General features: G+C 54.1%; 1 protein-coding gene across 1 annotated transcript in view; it reads left to right on the top strand.

The window, feature by feature from the left end:
* The window catches only part of Tspan9 (tetraspanin 9), a 77,617-nt gene extending 61,004 nt beyond the window's left edge, over positions 1-16,613 (top strand). The window contains exons 2-7 of the mRNA XM_050121987.1: positions 10,495-10,686; positions 10,959-11,033; positions 11,298-11,399; positions 12,023-12,154; positions 12,572-12,655; positions 13,438-16,613. Of these exons, the coding sequence (XP_049977944.1) occupies positions 10,495-10,686; positions 10,959-11,033; positions 11,298-11,399; positions 12,023-12,154; positions 12,572-12,655; positions 13,438-13,509 (657 nt within the window). The 3' untranslated portion in view covers positions 13,510-16,613. The remainder of the gene's footprint in view (positions 1-10,494; positions 10,687-10,958; positions 11,034-11,297; positions 11,400-12,022; positions 12,155-12,571; positions 12,656-13,437) is intronic.
* Positions 16,614-17,575: the final 962 nt, after the last annotated feature.

Genomic DNA, 17,575 nt, shown 5'->3' with positions numbered 1-17,575 from the left:
TGGGTGTGTTACCTGCCACCTCCACCCCATTATGTCCACCTTCCGTGTCTTCCTAGACGTGGGCCCTGACACACGCCACCTTCCTGCACCCCTCCCCTGCTCCTGAGACCAGTTCACAGCTGGTGGTGGGGAGCCCTGCCACAGCACCCTGCTTGCTTTTCCCACCCTGCGCTGTGTCCTGGCTCTCTACTTTGCTTAACGTACATCCCCACTTCCGCCAACTTAGATTGAGTGAGAAGTTATTGAAAATACAGAATAAAACCAGGGTTGAGATTGTTTTCTTGAGGCCTGTAGGAGGCCCAGGAGGGTACAGAGATTGGGAGCATGGCAGGTGGCATTGGAAGCCCAGCTCTCTGCCAACTCATTTGCAAGTAGAGACAGGCTACTCAGCTTCTGGGATTCTTATTTCATGAGTTACAAAGTTGGGGAGACAATGGAAGCCACCTCTGATGACTTCTGTGGGAAGCACTAGGATCCAGCTCCTAACTGGGCACAAAGATTCAATAAATGCTGGCTTCATCATTGGTATTATTCCTTCATCACTCTGTTTCCATGGTAACGCTACCACCATTGTCACCAGTTCTTCCTTCTTTACGCTGTGCCAGGCTAGGAAATGTCTGTGCCACACCTATAGTGCTGCATTTTGCTAAGCGAGGTTAGGCTTCTTAGCTGAGCTGTCCTACAAAACCATGAGACGAAGACAGCGTGTACCTCCAGGCCACAGGGCTTGCTAATACAAGGCGCTGTGACTAGCCTTGCTCCCTAAAATAGGGCTGTGTGCAAGGGACACTCCTTATGCCTTTGATCTAATGTATGATCCACAGTGGGCTGGCCACCTAGGTTCTTTTGCCAGTTGGCCTCTCTGTGCCCTTGTTCTACCATCTGTGCCCCCTTGAGTTGGGAAGAGTGGGTAGGGTAGGAGAGGCATGGTGCTCAGTTAGGACTGATGCTTGGTGGCCTCCTGAGTGCTTGACTGTCACCTCCAGAAGGAGGTGGCAGAGATAGAGGGATACAGGAGTTCTGTGGTCCAGACCTGACTGCTTGACTGTGGACGAATATTCTGGGTGATACTGGACACCAGAAGCTTGCAGCAAGAGTGACTGTATACATCTTGGAAGGCAGGGATGGTCCACAATTCCATCTTGCAAGAGCACAGCAAGCTGGGCTCTTGGCACAAGTTGAGAGGGATCTCAGGTTGGCACTTAAGTTGGTGCTGAGACCATCTCTGGCAGAGACCGAGCTTAACTGGCCATGTCCCCCCCAAAGCATGTCAGAAATGCCACCCTTCTGGCGTGGGTGGGGACAGCTCTGCTGGCAGTCCAGTTGGACTGTGGGCCTCTGATCCCTCGAGAAGACAGATCACAGCTGACCATACCAAAGGGCTAAAAAACAGATCACACGTGGGTCTCGGGCTAGGGACAGACCTGATTGTGATTGTCAGTCACTGTCTCTGCTGATTTCTCTCTGTGTAGTTCTGGTGTCATTTCCTGGGCTGGGGTGGCCAAAGATTCACCCTCATGCCATTCCCGCTGCCGTGGTGAGGGGTAGAGGTAGCAGAATGAAGCCACGTAGTGGCAAAGTAGTGTCACTGTGTGACTTTTCTCTACGTCTGAGGGTGGGTCAGGGGGGGGACCTCCCCTAAGCAGAAGAGCAAGCCCCTGTCTGAGGGATGAGTTATGATGCCACAGATAAGCTGAGCTCTCCCATACGATGTCGTGTGAATTCAAGGTTCCCTTGACTTTTCCCCAACCCCCACATTTTCTAAAAGTTGGAACAATAGCCCAGTACCTCTTACAGTATTTATATTCCAAGGAGCAGCAGGCATCAGCCGCTCATCCTTGTAATGTCCCCAGTGCCGAGAGGCACTTCCTCTCTTGTTCTGTGAGCAGAGGCACGAAGGATCACGTGGCCAACGAGGACACCCAATACCTCCTCACCCCTTTGGGATAGGCTTGGCCAGTGGTCACAGAGGTCTCTCCCCTCCATCAAAGGACCATTCTAGCCCACTAGTTCAGAAGGCAGGGACCTGGAGGCCCTGGCTGAATTATCAACGTTCCTCTTGGGACTCTTCCCTGGGCCTGTCCTATCTGTGTTTAAGCCATGACCTCCTGTGTGTTCCAGAATACAGGGACAACTTGAGAAACAATTGTGTGCCTGTGTCTAGGGCCCGAAGCGGGATCTTTCAGTCTGGGGACCTAGCCCTGACCCCTGCAGTCAAGAACCAACTGAGACTGCTTGGATTGGTGACACTCTAGGAACCTGGAGTCACAAGTATGTCATGCCCTGGTATACCTTCTCCCCCACACCTGCCTGGGTCCCACCTCGTTTGCACCCTGTGGCTCACCAGGCTAGGCAGATCCCTTGGCCTGGAACATACTTGATTGGTACGAAAGTGTGCTTCTGCCGGAGTGCACCAGTGTGGGAAGGGCAGCAGTGGGATCAATGTTTATGGACTGCTGAGCGATCACTCTTCCTACACAGGCCTGGCAGGTGCTCTGTGTCATCTGGGGCTCTTTGGCCTCCCAGCCACTCATCATGTTGTGGTCCTTCTGGGGGCCATTCCTCAAGCTTCATGACTTCTGGGCATGAGCATCCTTGTGGGGGATGGCACCCCCCACCATTATAGTGTCAGGCCATGCAGGACACTCCAGGTCATGCTAACAGATGGAGAGAGACTGACTTCTGAGAAAGTTGAGGGCTTGGGAACAACTTGTGACAGGACAGCCACCCTGAATGGGTGCCATTTCCTCCTGGGGGGATGGCCCTAAGTTTAAGGCTTTGTTGGGACAGCACAGGATAGGCAGTGGTCCTTGCCTCTCAATCTGGAGGACCAGCATCTTTATGCACCCTTTGAAGCCCAGGGTAGCTGCAGGTTCCCCTGTTCACGCTGGGTCATTCTTGAGTCCCGCCAACCCCATGGAAAGAGCAAGGTGCTGAGTAGAGCTGGTCCCATATGCCAGAGCCAGATCCCAGAGTCCCATCAGATGAGTCACGTGCCAACAACGCCAGCCGTGACCCTCCCAGAGACAAGAGGACAGCGAGCCCTTGGTACCACTGGTGGGAGGTGGTGACTGGTTTTTGCCACCGGCCAGGCCCTTAACCCACAGAGCAGTGACAGGTGTTGTCCTTGGGCCTTGTGGGATTGCCCTTGGCAGAGTTATTCTCATTCCCATATGTTTGTGTCGAGACACGTAGACACGGAAACATAACTGGGCTCACTCTGTACTGATGGGGGTGTGGGAGGGCTTGGGGAAGGGCTGGCAATGGAGTCTGAAGAGACTTGATGCTCTGGAGTCATAATCAGAGGTAGCAGCCTCAGAGGCGCACAGCCCCCTGCACAGCATTCTGCACGTTCGTCTGAACAGAACCAGACCTCACTGAAATCATCAAAATGTAACTGGGTTGTGGGTTTCAGGTGCTTTGTGCAATGTTTATTTGGAGGAAAATTAGGCTTAGAAATATGGGTGTGATCTCCCTGTCACCCATGAGCTGGGGACTGTGAAGTGGAGCTGTGAAGAAATTGGAGGCTTGTGAGAAAAACAGCATCCAATAAAGAATGACCAAGAAAACGTTCTGTTCAGCTTGAGATGCCACACACCCTCAACGTGAGGTAGAGCTGCTGCGGCTACCCAGCAACCCAGTGGGACTGAGGCTGGGTTGTGAGAAGGGCAGAGTGCTGGATGGGGGTGGGACAGAGGTTTCTTTGCCTCTCTACTGGTTCCCCCTAGGTAGGGTGACTTTCAGTGAGCGACAGATGAGCAGCAGAGGGTGACTCAGAGGTAAAAGATGTAAAAGCACTTTCCTAGGCCAGTAGGAGACTTGGGAGAGAGCGGCGCTAAGTACACGTGTTCAAATATTTAAAGGCCTGTCACACTTGTTACTGGTGAGCTTCTTGGAAATGAGGACTGATGCATGCTGGCCACAGAGAAGTGGGATCTGAAGTTAATAGACTCCCTCCCTAGAGTTATGTGGGGAGGACAGGAATGTGCACTGCAGGCAAACGCTCAGCTCCGGGGCCTGGCATGGCTGCCTCCCCTCTGGCCCTACCAAGTCACCACAGCCAACCCCCCTTCTGCCAGCTGGGTGACTTTGGCAGAAGTCTCTGACTTTGTCCTTTCATTTCCTTGGGTATGGAATTGGAAGCGTGTTCCACGGCTCCCCTCCACACCAGCCATCAGCCCCGGCTGTCTCTCTTTATGGCTATGAGAATGAATGAGCGGCAGAGCCCTCAGAGGGAGGGAAGAAGGCCACTCGCAATACAAAGTAGCAGCCCCTCTTCCATCCTGTGGATCCTCTGTGCTCCCCACTGCAAAGTTCTTAGCCGGCTGGCATCTCTCGGGGCCAGCGGGCCTCTAAAGGAGCCAGTATGTCAGGCTGTGCAATTAAAACAATTTTGATCGTCTCTTATTTGCCATATCTGCTAATTTATTAAATGCCATTATGCCTTGGGCCTGGCCCCAGCTCATAGAGAGTACTGGGGAAGCTGTGAGCCCTTGTGTTTTGATGTCTTCTGCTGGCTGAGAGGGGTTGAGGAGGGCTGGGGATGGTTCGGGGCCACGGCTGGCATCTATTCTCCAGCCCATGTCTGGGGAAGCTCTCTTCAGGTGTAGGAGGCAATGGGGTTTACAAGGCCAGTGGTGTGCAGGGCTGTGCTAGGCTGGGGCAGGAGAGCACACCCAACCAGGTCAGGAGTTACTGAGGGATATTGGGGCTTCTAGAAGTAGAGAGGGCAAGGGACATAGGGAGATCCTTTTTTGGGTGGGACTGTGTGTGTGTGTGTGTGTGTGTGCGTGCGCGTGTGCATATGTGTGTGTGATTCTGTTACAGCTTATGGCCTTTACCCACCCATCCATTCACCCACCCGCTCATTCCCTCACCCATTCAGTTGCTGAAGAAACATTCAGCATTCCAAGCGTTTTCAGGACCCTATGGTGGTGAATCTAGTCCCTGAAAAGAGCTGTGGTTTTAGCGACAGAAGCCTGGGTTGCGGGCTAGCACGCACTCTGGACTGCCCTCCCTCACTCCACCCTGGGAGGGCCCACATTTTTCCTTGTGAATGGCTGGGGATAGGTGGAGGTGATGTGGATGGTATCTTCCCTGAGCCAGACTGAATGGGGATAGAAGGCCCAGAGTGAGGTGAATAGGAGAAGCCATGGGCCTGGAGACATGGGATGCCCATGCAAACGTCCTACCTAGGGGCAGAAATGTGTATTGGCCTGATCAACCGGCACGAACCCCACTGAAGATGAGCTATGGCATGGATATTGGTTTGCAGTGCTATCTTGGTGTGGATGTGCTGCCTAGGCCTCAGTTTATCTGCCAGACACGTGCTGGGTGGAGCTCCTGGGAGGTGAGGATGCCTAAGACAGCCATGGACCCATCTCCCCTATGCCATGGGGCTTGTGCCTTTCTTTCTGCAGGAGTGTGGCAAGGTCCAGGTGAAATGGCCCTGGAGAAGTGGCCCCAGTGCATGACAGGGTCGGGGTGCTATTCTAGACCCTGGAGACTTATCATGAACAATAGACCTACATGCCAGCCTTGATGGGCTGTGTGCAGACATTAGGGTAGGGGTTGTCTTAACTTCCTGTGTGGGTTTCTTTGATGCCCTGAAATGAAACTTCTGAAAGGCTCTGGTTGAGGGAACTCCAGAGGAAGCTTGGAACTTAGGTGCCTCCTTGGCTTGCTCTTGCTTGGAAATAGGTTCCAGCCAGGCCTGGACCACACAAGGGGACTGATGACCCCTGAGTCACTCTGCCTCACCCCAGATTCTTCAGCCTTGGGCTCTATGGCAGCTCGGTCATCTCAGCTGAAACCACTCTCTGGATTTAGAAGGGAATTTTCTCGAATGCCACTTACTAAGCTCTCTGGCACCCAGCTTTGGCTAGGCCACCATGGCCTTATGCTTCCTGAATGGTTCCCACCATGGGGATGGGAGTGGTTCCATGCCCTTCTGCTTCACCCTGGCCATGACCCTTGAGAGCTGGTTTCCTGTCTTCGTGTCCTCCTACCTGCCCAGGGTGGCCTTGTTTCTGTGTCTGCAGTTCCTCCTCTCTCTTGCCCACAGCCATCTGCTAGATCTGAGCTCTGGCTTGTTTTTGCCCCAACTTGAAGCCTCCCAGAGAGTATGTGCCATTTCCCCATCCTTTTCGGGGTCAGTGGGGAAAATGGGAGCTCTCTGTAGCGGCAGTGTTCTCAAGGAGTTAACTGGCGAATCTTAAGGGCGCATAGGCCCATGTGAGGAGAGAGGCATTTTGGAAAAGGATCCAGGCAGCTTTCTATAGGGCAGATTGAAAAGCAGGGCCAGGACAGAGGGGTCTTGTGTGGGTGGGGGCTGAGGCAGGATGTCTAGTGCCCGTTAACTTGGCAGTCAGGTCTCCTAAGGAGTAGCAGAAACAAGGAGCAACACCTGAATCAGAGGGTGGGGCCTATCCTGGCAGTGTCTCTCTGTCTCCCGCAGTGGCATTAGCTGTAAGATGAGGCCCCCACCCTTTGTTTTCTTATTGCCTAGAGCCTCAGGTGGGAGTGGGTCACCCGTCACCACTAGTGGAATGTTCATGTCAGCAGGAGACCTGGAGGACGTGGGTCACGCTGTGCGTGCCCTGTGGCACGGCAGGTTGCCTGAGAACTAGGGGTGGGGCCTGATGGGCGGTGGGAGATGGGTATGGGGACTTTGGGAGGAGACTGGCCAGGAGTCAGGCTCAGGCTCTGATGTGCTGAGACTGCCTAGATCTCAGCCCTGTGGGGTCTCAGGTGGGAAGTGCGACAAAACGTGAGTGTGGGGTTCAGCTCTTACCCTCCAGGTAGAAGGAGGCCCCTGCACTGACGTCTGTGAAGCTTAAAGACCATATTGAAGGACATGGGGTGTGAAGTCAGAGAAACAGTTGGGAGAAACATGGCCCCCCGGAGCCTCTGAACTGCTGAGGGTTCCCAGGGAAATTCTCCTGGACACCATAGGAGCCCTCTAAGAACTGAAGTGACCATACCAGGCTTGTTCCCGCTGAGTAGGATGGAGAGACCTCTGCCGTGAGGACTCCAGAGCTGGGGCACAGGGACCAGGGAGTCCTGCAGCAGCAAGGTAATGCGGGCGTCTTGCAGCTCCAGGAGCCCCTAGGCCAGGCTCCTCCATCTGAAACGAATACCTGCCCTGGAGGGCTTTCTGTTACTCATTCCAGGGTCCTATTTCTAGAGCCATAAATCTTTGGTTCAAAATCATGAATTTTCCAGGGTATGATTAATGAAAGAAAAATTGAGACGGCAGCACAGAAAACTGACCAGATTGAAAAAAGTCAGGGTGACAGGCTGGATGCAAGTTTAGGGCATCGCGGGCCAACCCAACAAGCTTCTGTAACAGACAGGAGCACCACCTAGTGGTCACAGAGGGCATTGGCACACACCCTTTCTCTCTATAAGGCTTTGAGGTAGTGGTGGCTCTGGGCCTGTCAAGGCCAGAATCCTAGGATATTTGACCTATGTCTCACTTGATGTCATTCTCATGCAAAAGCCATTATGTGACCTAACTCTGGTCCCCTACATATCCTTGAATAATCTGTGGCTTAGTAATTGTGTGTGTGTGTGTGTGTGTGTGTGTGTGTGTGTGTACACGTGTATGTGCATGTACATCATTAGGGGCCACCTTTCTGTTTTCCCATTTATTAGAATTCTCTTCGGTCCTCAAGCCCAGCTCATTTTCAACACTGCCTGTCTCCCATTGAACCATGTCTCATTGCTCCTGCGTGGTCGCCCGATGTGTGGTCACCAGCTCGCCCAAGCCTTTGCAGTGGTCCCTGCATGTGCTGACTGTCTCTTGCCCTAGTGGCCTCTTCTGGGAACAGTGTCTATGATGACTGTCAAAAACATCTGCCAGATCACGTCATGCTCAGCCCTGGGGCAGAACATCCGCATTTTCCTGCCCTCCAGGTCCTGTTCCGTCTGTCCCCTGGCGGCACTGGCTCTTTTATCTTCTGCTACATGTCACTGTAGCATTTTGTGGCAGCCACATAGCCGCTTACCCTCCTTGTCAGACAGGCTTGGTCCTAACTTGAGGCCTTTTAACTTGATCTATCCTTTTTCTGAACACTCTTTTATCCTTATTTATCTGTGCTTGCACTGCATGTGTGTGTGTGTATGTGTGTGTGTGTGTGTGTGTGTGTGTACACGCCCACAAGAATCTCTTTTCTATCTATCTAGGCATCGGCTGGGACAGTTCATGGCTTTCTCCTTGGCCTGACATTGGATAACCATGTGCCCAGAGTCTGTGGGCTGCACAAGTGAAGGAAACGCAGCTCCTTAGAAGCCAGTGCCCTTTCCCCTCACCTTGAGGGCCTGAGCGTGGATTGCATTGTCTGATTGCCTGTGTGCGTTCCTTCCCCACAGTGAGCAGCCGGAGAGCGGGAGCTGTACTCTCTTCAGAGAGCCAGGCCATCAGCACAGTCCCAGCATCCAGTGCTGCTCAGGAAGAGCCTTTCAGCAAACAATGCTGCGCATTTGTTAGCTGTGTTAGTCAGGGTTCTCTAGAGAAGCAGAACCTGTAGAACACACACACACACACACACACACACACACACACACACACACAGACAAGATTTACTGGAGTGGTTTATAGGCCATGGTCCAGCTCTTCCAACAATGGCTTTCACCCCATGGAAAATCCAAGAATCCAGTAGTTGTTCAGTCCATGAGGTCGGGTGTGTTTAGTACACACCGGAATCCTGAAGAAGTAGGCTCTCATATCAGTAAAGGAGTGGACTGGCCAGCAAGAGTGAGGGCAGGCAAAGGGCAGGTGCCCCTTTCTTCCATGTCCTTTATATAGCTAAACAGGCTGCCACCAGAAGGTACGGCCTGGATTTAAGGTTCATCTTCCTACCTCAAAAGATTCGGATTGAGAGTGAGTCTTCCCACTTCAAATAATTCCGTCAAGAAAAACCCCTCACAGGTGTGCCCAGCCTCTTGAGTTTTAGTTAATTCTTGATGTTGTCAGGTTGCCAACCAACCATAGCCTTCGCATTAGTCGGTGGGAAGCCATCTGTACCCCTGAAGATTGTAAAGTCACAAGGCGGGGCAGGCAGAGCTGAGTGGGAGTTCACACCCGAGCCTCTCAAGCCTTGCCATTTACCCTTTCGCTCTGTGTGGAAAATCCTTGTCTTCCACCTGCTTCACACCCACCCAGCCTTTGGTGACTGCTCCCTCCAACTGGTATCTCTGACCAGGACAGTCATCGCCTCTTTTAAACACCTGTAGCTGCTATATGGCACCACTGTATACCGGTAGAGACTGCGTTCTTATTGCTCACAATGGAGGCCCCTGGAAGGCTGTCTCTAACGTGACTGGAGCTTTTCTAGGAGGGGGCACTTTCTGTAGGCACTCAGTAAATATCGGCTGACTGAGGGATTGACCCCTCAGACTCAGCACACTTCCCTGGAGTTCAGCGGGAGCGAAGAGTGTCTGTTAAACGGAGCATCAGACAGTGCAGGTGTGGAGGTTTGCAGCTATGGAAGGGACACTCCCCCATGGGGAGCGGCTGGCTTTAGTCACAGCTCCATGGGTGCTGGTAAAGAGGGTCAGCTTACAGGCCCTCATGCACACAGTCGGCTTAGTTCAGGGGTTGGTGAGGTGTGTCGACCTCTTGCTTTGAGAAAATACCTGACAAAAGCCACTGCAGGGTTTTCTCATGGCTCGCAGGTTGAGGGTACAGCCCACTGAAGTAGGGAAGGCGTGGCAGTGGGAGCTTGGAGGCAGCTGATCACACTGGGCCCTGAAGTCAGGGAGCAGAGAGAGAAGGATGCTGGTGCCCTGCCCCTTTCTCTGTTTATTAACCTCGGGGATGGTGCTGTCTACATTCAGGGCGGGCCTTCCCACCTCAGCTAAGGCTTTCTGGAAACACCCTCACAGACACACCCAGAGTGTGTTTCCACAGTGGCTCCCCCCAAGATGACAGTGCAGATTGACCAACACAGGAAGACAGTATGGACTCCTGTGTCCTGCCCCTTACCCAGCCATGCATACCTTTTTATTTTACCCATGAACTTGCTTTTCAGACTTCCAAGATCAGTGGGTATGCGGCCCTTCTGTTCAGAGTAATGGGAAATACCCACCGAAGTCTTGGCTTTGAGAGCCAGTGCCCTGGGTTCACTCCCACAGACCAGCCCTTCCTTCCCCGGTCACACCCCTACCCCAGCCTCCGTTCTGAGCATGGGGTCTTCTCTGTCCAGTGGAGTAACCTGAGTTGGACAGTTGTGTATTTTTCTCTTTTCCCCTTTATCCTATTTCACTTGATCTCCAAAGAGACCTCGTGAGGTTTATGAAGTCGCCTCATCCCATTTGCCGAAGAGGAAACCGAGGCGTGGGGTGGCAAGGGGGTGTGTCATGGGCTTTGGGTCTGTGACAGCACCTGCCTTTTTATAATCTTTCTTTATCTCATGGGGGCAGTGGGGTTTTGGGGTTCTGGGAGATGAATGCAAGAACAATGCTGGTCTAACTAGTTCCTTCTCTCTCCAGCTCTGTGGCTGCGGACTGCTTGGAGTGGGCATCTGGCTCTCCGTGTCCCAAGGCAACTTTGCCACCTTCTCCCCCAGCTTCCCCTCGCTGTCTGCAGCCAACCTTGTCATCGCCATAGGCACCATTGTCATGGTGACAGGCTTCCTGGGCTGCCTTGGGGCCATCAAGGAAAACAAGTGTTTGCTCCTCAGTGTAAGTTGGACCCCGTGTCCCTTCATTGCTTCCTTGGTGGGACTCCCCGACCTAAGCCTGTGGAAATTGCTTCTATAATGTTTTGTCCCTAGCCCTAGCTGTCCCTCTCACTTTTTGACATGTGATCTGTCCGGGTTTGCTTAGGAGTAGGTGAACCCTCTCAGACATGGGAACCCTGCCTGTCCCCTGGCTCCCCTCCCTTCTCTGTTAGCACCCACCGCTGGCCATGGCCACTATCCTGAACCCGTCCATGTTTGGACTTATCTTTCCAGTTTTTCATTGTGCTGCTGATCATCCTCCTAGCAGAGCTGATCCTGCTCATCCTCTTCTTTGTCTACATGGACAAGGTAAACCTGCAGAGGGGGAGCCATGTGGGTCACACAGCCCTGGGGATAGAGTAGGCGGGGGCGGGGCGGGGGGGAAGGCATTGGCTAGCGGAACCTGCAGAGTGCTCTGCAGGAGGCCCGGGGGGAGGCCCCGCTCTAGACACTTCCCCTCCCCATCTAGAGACACTACTCCACCATTTCCAGCTGCCCTGGGATGGGCTGTGGGTGTGGGGGGAGCCAGTCTCCTGGTCCCAGCCAACCTGTGGGGTTGCCCCGATCTGCCAGGTAAACGAGAATGCCAAGCAGGACCTGAAGGAAGGGCTGCTGCTGTACAACACCGAGAACAACGTGGGGCTCAAGAACGCCTGGAATATCATCCAGGCCGAGGTGCGGCTTGGCTGTCTGTGTGGCGTGGGATGGAGCAAGCCATGAGTACCTGGACTCTTGGGGGAACCACGCCCACCGGGGCGTCAGAGAGTATCATGGGATAGTACTAGGGAGGGGTGAGGGGGCGAGTACAGGAGGCCATATGACCTGGACACAGGAGTGGATAGGTCTAAGGAACCGTAGTGAGTGGTTAACTTTGTGATGAATGACAGAAGTTGCCAGGTCATGTTTGCTCAGGAGATGGGCTCTGATATTGAGAGGAATACAAGACTCTGTTCCCTGATGAGTACGCTACCTAGACCCTGGGAGGGAATGGCGGGTGGGTAGACTGGCAGTCAGCTTGGGAGGGTCCATGCCACAGAAGAAAGAGCTTAAGGTGCTGGCGAGCAAGTCTCCAGTCCCACATTGTGCCCAGCCAGGAGGAACAGCAGCCTTGCACCTACCCCACCCCCACCCTTGATGGTCTAGGGGCCTTGCTGCAGCTCAAAAAGAGGACAAGAAGATGCTCTTTTTCTCATATCTGTTCTTGGGTGGCTGTTTGGTGGGGCTGGCCTGAGAGAGGAAAGCCTGGGTGGATGGGGACAGCAGAGTCATGCCTGGCCTCCCTCCTTCCCTCCCCACAGATGCGGTGTTGTGGAGTCACTGACTACACAGACTGGTATCCAGTGCTGGGAGAGAACATAGTTCCTGACCGCTGCTGCATGGAGAACTCCCAGGGTTGTGGGCGCAACACCACCACCCCCTTGTGGAGAACGGTGAGGCTGGAGAGCAGTGCCTCAGGCTCACGGATCCCAGAAGCCTGTGTGCTGGATGTGCCTGGCTGCAGGAATGACGGGAATTAGTTCACTGTGGGCTGGGGAGTGAGGCCAGTGTGTGTGTGTGTGTGTGTGTCTGTGTGTCTGTGTGTGCGCGTGCGTGCGTGTTCGTGCACATGCACATAGGTACATGTGTGCTGGCTCCACAGTTGGGAGTCAGAAGGTGAAGGATTAGGGGTTGAGGCTATGCAGCTGGGTTTTGCAGGTGGAGCCTGGGGGTTGGAGGCGGATACTGGGGTGGGTGTGGTAAGGTACTGGAGTTAAGAGTACAGATGGGCCTAAAAGGACAGGGCTAGGTCACTGGGAATTCAGCACTCAGCGTTGCGCCAGGACCTTAACCTGTGGTTCCCTCCCCAGGGCTGCTATGAGAAGGTGAAGCTGTGGTTCGATGACAACAAGCACGTGCTGGGCACCGTGGGGATGTGCATCCTCATCATGCAGGTGAGGGGACATGAGGGACCTGGCCTGAGCAGGATGAGAGCCGAGCAGGGGTGACCTGGTGCTTACACGGCCTAGTGTGTGAGATGTCCAGGCCCTGCAGGGAAGCCCCTGCCATGCTGCAGAACTCTGAGCGAGGTCACAGGCACTGAGCAAGGTGGTACTCAGGGCTAAGTGGGGGCCCTGGACTAGATGTTGGAGCCAGGGTCATCCGACATGCTCTTCATGAGAGCCTGAAGGTCTGCAGTGTCCCTGGGTCACCGGCTTCGTACATGGGACATGTGGCACCATGGGTGAAGCCACCAGTGGCCTCTGTCTGCACATCTCTATCAGTTTTCAGGATTCTGAAGGAGCATAAATGAGATTTAATGTTGTTCAAGACATGTACACCCAAAGAAATCACCTCATGTGTTCTAGCCCCAAACAGAAAGTGCTGGCAAGAGTGTTAATGACTCCTTTTGCTTCCTTCTTCCCTCTCCCACCTCAGCCCCTCTTACCCCTCTGCCTTCTCCCCAGGCCTCTGAGATAGATGTTAGCATGTGAGGAGCCTGGGGATCCAGGTCTTCTGCACGTGCGGCTCCAAGGGACTGAACTACATCCGCCTATGTGCAGTTCTAGGCTGGGTTTCCAGGGTGATCTCCTACACCGCGTTTTCTCTGTTTCCTGGACCACTGTGTTGTGCACATTTTTACATTAGGTTCTTTAGAGCAGTTCCGAGCTGGTGGAACTGAGGTCTGACCCCAGACACAAGAGCATCCCTTTAAAGTCCTCTCCTTGTCTTTCAGATCCTGGGAATGGCCTTCTCCATGACTCTATTCCAACACATCCACCGGACGGGTAAAAAGTATGACGCCTGAGCGTTTGGCAGCGCCTGGCCCCACCCGGACACTGTACAAGGGGAGAGGACCTGAATCTGTGTCTCCTGTCTGCCCTCCGATGGCCACCCTGCCCCACCTGCCAGCCTGCTCTCCCCTGCCCACATCCTCGGCCTTGGACCTCTTGGAGGGCAGAGACCCAGAGAGGAGGCATCATGCAGAGACCTCAGGGCTTGGGCGCCTGCACTCCTGCACCTGCAGATTTGCCAAAGATGCCAGTGTGGGCAGGGCATCAAGGAGGAGGCCCTTGCGTTGATGGGTTGCCGCCCCCGCCCTTCCTCACACTGACACTTGTCCCTGTGCGGGATGGAGAGTCTGCCCCACCAAGGCCACGGCCGTCCATGGCTGCCCAGCCAGAGAGACGGCCAGGGTGCAGCGTGGCGCCACCGGGTCAGGCTCCCTGGAGCACCCTGCCTGGGTTTTTATACTATAGTGTAACTTTTTTTATTTTACTCTGATTACAATTATTCAGGAATATTATCTCTCAGATAAGTTTAGGGTTAGCTTCCTGATTTATAACTTTTTACTGTGTTGAGTTCCATAACGGTTTGAGTTTCCTTTTCCTGTGCGTGGGGATGGGTAGGGAGATAGGACCCCATCTGCTTTCAGTGAGGACACACCACTGTGCAACACTCCTGAGACTCTAAGGTGAGGAGAGCCAGGCTTTCCCCCCAAAACTCACCTGGAGGGAGAGGGTGCAGCCATGCTATGGGGCCCGGCCAGGCCTGGCGACCACGGATAGGGCCAGAAGGGGCAGGTGTGATATAAAGCATGGCAGGGCATCCTACTCAGGGGTGACGGGTGGTACCTGAGCTGGGGAGGCCACGTCAGGAGGGGATGCTCAGGACGGGGAGTAATGAAATGCTTTGCTGGGGGGAGGGGGGCGGCAGTCAGAACAGTTTGTGGCATTTCCTTTCTCCTCCCTCAGTCCTCTGCTGACGTCCCCCCTGACCTTATACATCCTGCATCCCAGATAGTCTCTCTCACACATTCCTGCTATAGAGTCCTTTGGTTCAGACTGCACTCTGCGCACCCTGTTCTGAACAGTGGAAGCAGACATGTCCAGCTGCCCAGACTGAAACAGAGTCTCAGGACTGTCAGGAGGAGAGGAAGAGTTGGCATCTCTGGCCACCCCACCAGACTCACTCAGTTGCTGACTGCCCTGCTGAGGGGTAGGGCCACAGGGGTCTCAGGACCCTCCCTCATTAGGATCCATGGCCGTCCCCATTGGGTGGCAGGCATCGCATCCCATGGAACCTCAAGGAGACAAGATACAGAAAATCTGAGAAGTCAGGCTCACATTGCCACAGCAGGCCCGGGGAGAAGGCCCTCGATCTGGACGCCCCTTGCTGGGCATAGGAGATGGAGGCAGGGTGTACTCCCAGCAGCCCTGCCAGCACTGATGCCCAGTGTCCCCTTCTGTGAACACAGTAAAGGCAAGACTGGGGGACTGGCCCGACAGCCGTCTGGAATCCAGGTTGTCATGTGGCAGCTGCTTTTCTCAAGCCATTTGACTCCTTACCACTGTTTCCCACCGAGCCAGGTCTTCCACCACTTAGCCAGACCGCTCAGCAAACCTATAACCCCTCTGACTACCTTGAATAACAGGCAAGGCAGGACCAGGGGTGTGGAACTTTCAGTGTGTTCAAGATTGAAGTTTTGGGGGTGAGAGGATAGTAGGGAGCTCTAAGCAAATTGGACAGAGAGGCTGCCGGTTCCAGGAGATGGAATTGTGTTGTTAGGGGAATGACAGATACCTCCCTGGGAACCCCAAAATACAGAGTTCAGGTAGACCCATTAAACAACCAGGAAAAAAAGTGGTACCTGCTACATAGTGAGTTTGTGTGGGTGGGGTGGTGGGTTTGTTTATACTGATAAATGGGATTTCTAACTCCCATTATCATCAACAGTACATCTCCCAGTACACCGGAAAGCGTTTGGCCTCCCTGCCACCTCATGTCTCTAGAGTGCTTCAGGGCGGTGCTGGTCCCCAGAGCCGCAGCCGACATCCCCCACCCACACCAGCTCACCTCAACTGTCTGTCCAGCAGAGCCAGATCACATGTCCCAAACCGCCTTCTTGCTTTAGCTGTGTGTGTCTACATGGGGCAGAGGACTCCATGTTCACAGGGTGGGTGTTCCGAACCCCTTGCTTGTCTCGGGGAATGGCCCCCATACACAAAATGACCACAGCAAGTGAGGCCAGGGGAGGTGGCTCAGCTCTTCTTGGATCCTTTTGGCAGTGAGCTCACTGAGGACGAACCTGCCATGAGAGCCTCCTCACCTGTGCTTCCCTTGAGCTGTTTCCTCGAGGCCCCACTCCTGGAATCTGCAGACCTGTCTCAGAAAGTTCTCCCAGTTTGTAGGTGACTTCACAGAAGTGCTTGACGTAGCTGTGGCATTTCTCCACGGCTGACTGGTAGAGGGGCTCAGTGGGCAGGGTCTGGAAACTGCTCTCAGGTGACTGTTGGGTGTCAGGGTGCACGGCTCCTTGCGCCGCTGTACTCTTTGAGCTGGAACAATGTCATCCTGTCTGTCCGTCCCCCGCCCGCCAGCCTGGGCCAGCACCTTGGCTCTCCCCTTGCACATGTTCTGGCCTGACTTAGAAATGAGTGGCCAAGCCTCCATGAAGTGGCTCTTCAAGTGGATGGAATTGTGGTCCCCTCCTCTCTGGCTCCCTGCCCACCCACCGGTGGAGGTGCTAATCAGCAGGGACATGGCACAGGACAGGGAGCTGGGTGCCAGGGGCTGGGGGTCTCTCCTTTGCCCCTCAGCCCCTTGGTCTGGTGACCCCTCTCATGTTCCTGTTCTCTCATTTCCCTTCCCTCCTCCGTGATGGTGGCATCCTGGCCTCTTCTCCCTCAGTGGGCATCCTGAGGAGTCAGGCCTTTGGGCCTCCACTTGCCTTGCTGTCCCTGGGTGGTCAGAGAGCCGGGAGTGCACGCTGGTTGGTTTCGAATGGCACTTTCTGCTTGCAATGCCTTGTCTGCATTTCCTCCATCCCAGGTCCTGCTTTAATGAACACCATGTTTTTAGCATGTTTTTAAATAAAAACTGATAATGTGTCAAAAGCACAAACAGACTGTCTCTCAGTGGTGTGTGTTTTCTTCCTGAGCCATGATCAGGACATGTTTCATGTAGCTGTTGATGGAGGGACCCAGAGGAGCATCACACAGTCCCCTGTAAGAGGACCTCGTCTCTTTTCTTTCAGCCTGGGTTTCAGATTTGCTGGGGTGAATGGATCTCTGTCCCTCTGTGGAGGCCTGGAGAAGCCTAGCGCGCGCGCACACACACACACACACACACCTGTCTGGTAACCAATCAGGGGTTTCCAGTGATTCAAGCCTTCTGCCTGAGAGGAAGTTCCATCACAGTGACTGGCCACCCACAGTTGGCTGGTCCTGTGCTCAGACGTGGGAGGAATGAGAAACAGGTCCTTACTCCTGTAGGGGAAGGCTATCAGGTTAGGTCCACCCTTGTCCCAATCCCTCTGTTGCTCCTGAAGGGTCCTTTGAGCCTGGTGTCTGGGGACCTCTTGATGTCATTTGGCCCAGGCAGCATTTTTCCTGGTAGCAGCAGACAGCCTCCAAGAAAACCTAGAAGCAAGGGTCTGTGAGGATGGGCATGGGGGAGGCAGACGCATAACGTGACTGGCTGGAATGTCAACCAATCCTGTGCTCTCAGTGCTTTCCTGGTGTGGGAGTCTCCTGCTGTGGCAGTTGGGTTCTGGCTTCCGGGCCTTTCTTATACCGTTACAGCGAGGAAATGCAGATGAGGGAAGCCCAGGGTTCTCTTCGCCCTGGGTCACTGGGTGCCATTATCGCCGGTGAGGTGGTAGAGATGGAATGAGCATGCGCAGGAGAGGCTGAGCATGCGCAGGAGAGGCTGAGCTGGGTGTGTAGCAATGGGATAAACAAGTGCAGGAGTCTAGAAACTGAGATGGGGTGGGGCAGCTCCAAACCCCTCCAGATGTGTAGCTGTGTCTTCCTCCCTCAAGGGAATGGCCAGGTTGACACCAGATTGTCCCAAAGCATCAGCCTGTGGTGGCT

The sequence above is a fragment of the Alexandromys fortis genome, unplaced genomic scaffold (assembly GCF_014885135.2).
Source record: "Alexandromys fortis isolate MF-2015 unplaced genomic scaffold, M_Fortis_MF-2015_v1.1 scaffold_208, whole genome shotgun sequence".
In the NCBI taxonomy this organism is placed as follows: Eukaryota; Metazoa; Chordata; class Mammalia; order Rodentia; family Cricetidae; genus Alexandromys; species Alexandromys fortis.
The sequence above is the reverse complement of the archived record's forward strand: the minus strand, read 5'-3'. Positions and strand labels throughout refer to the sequence as shown.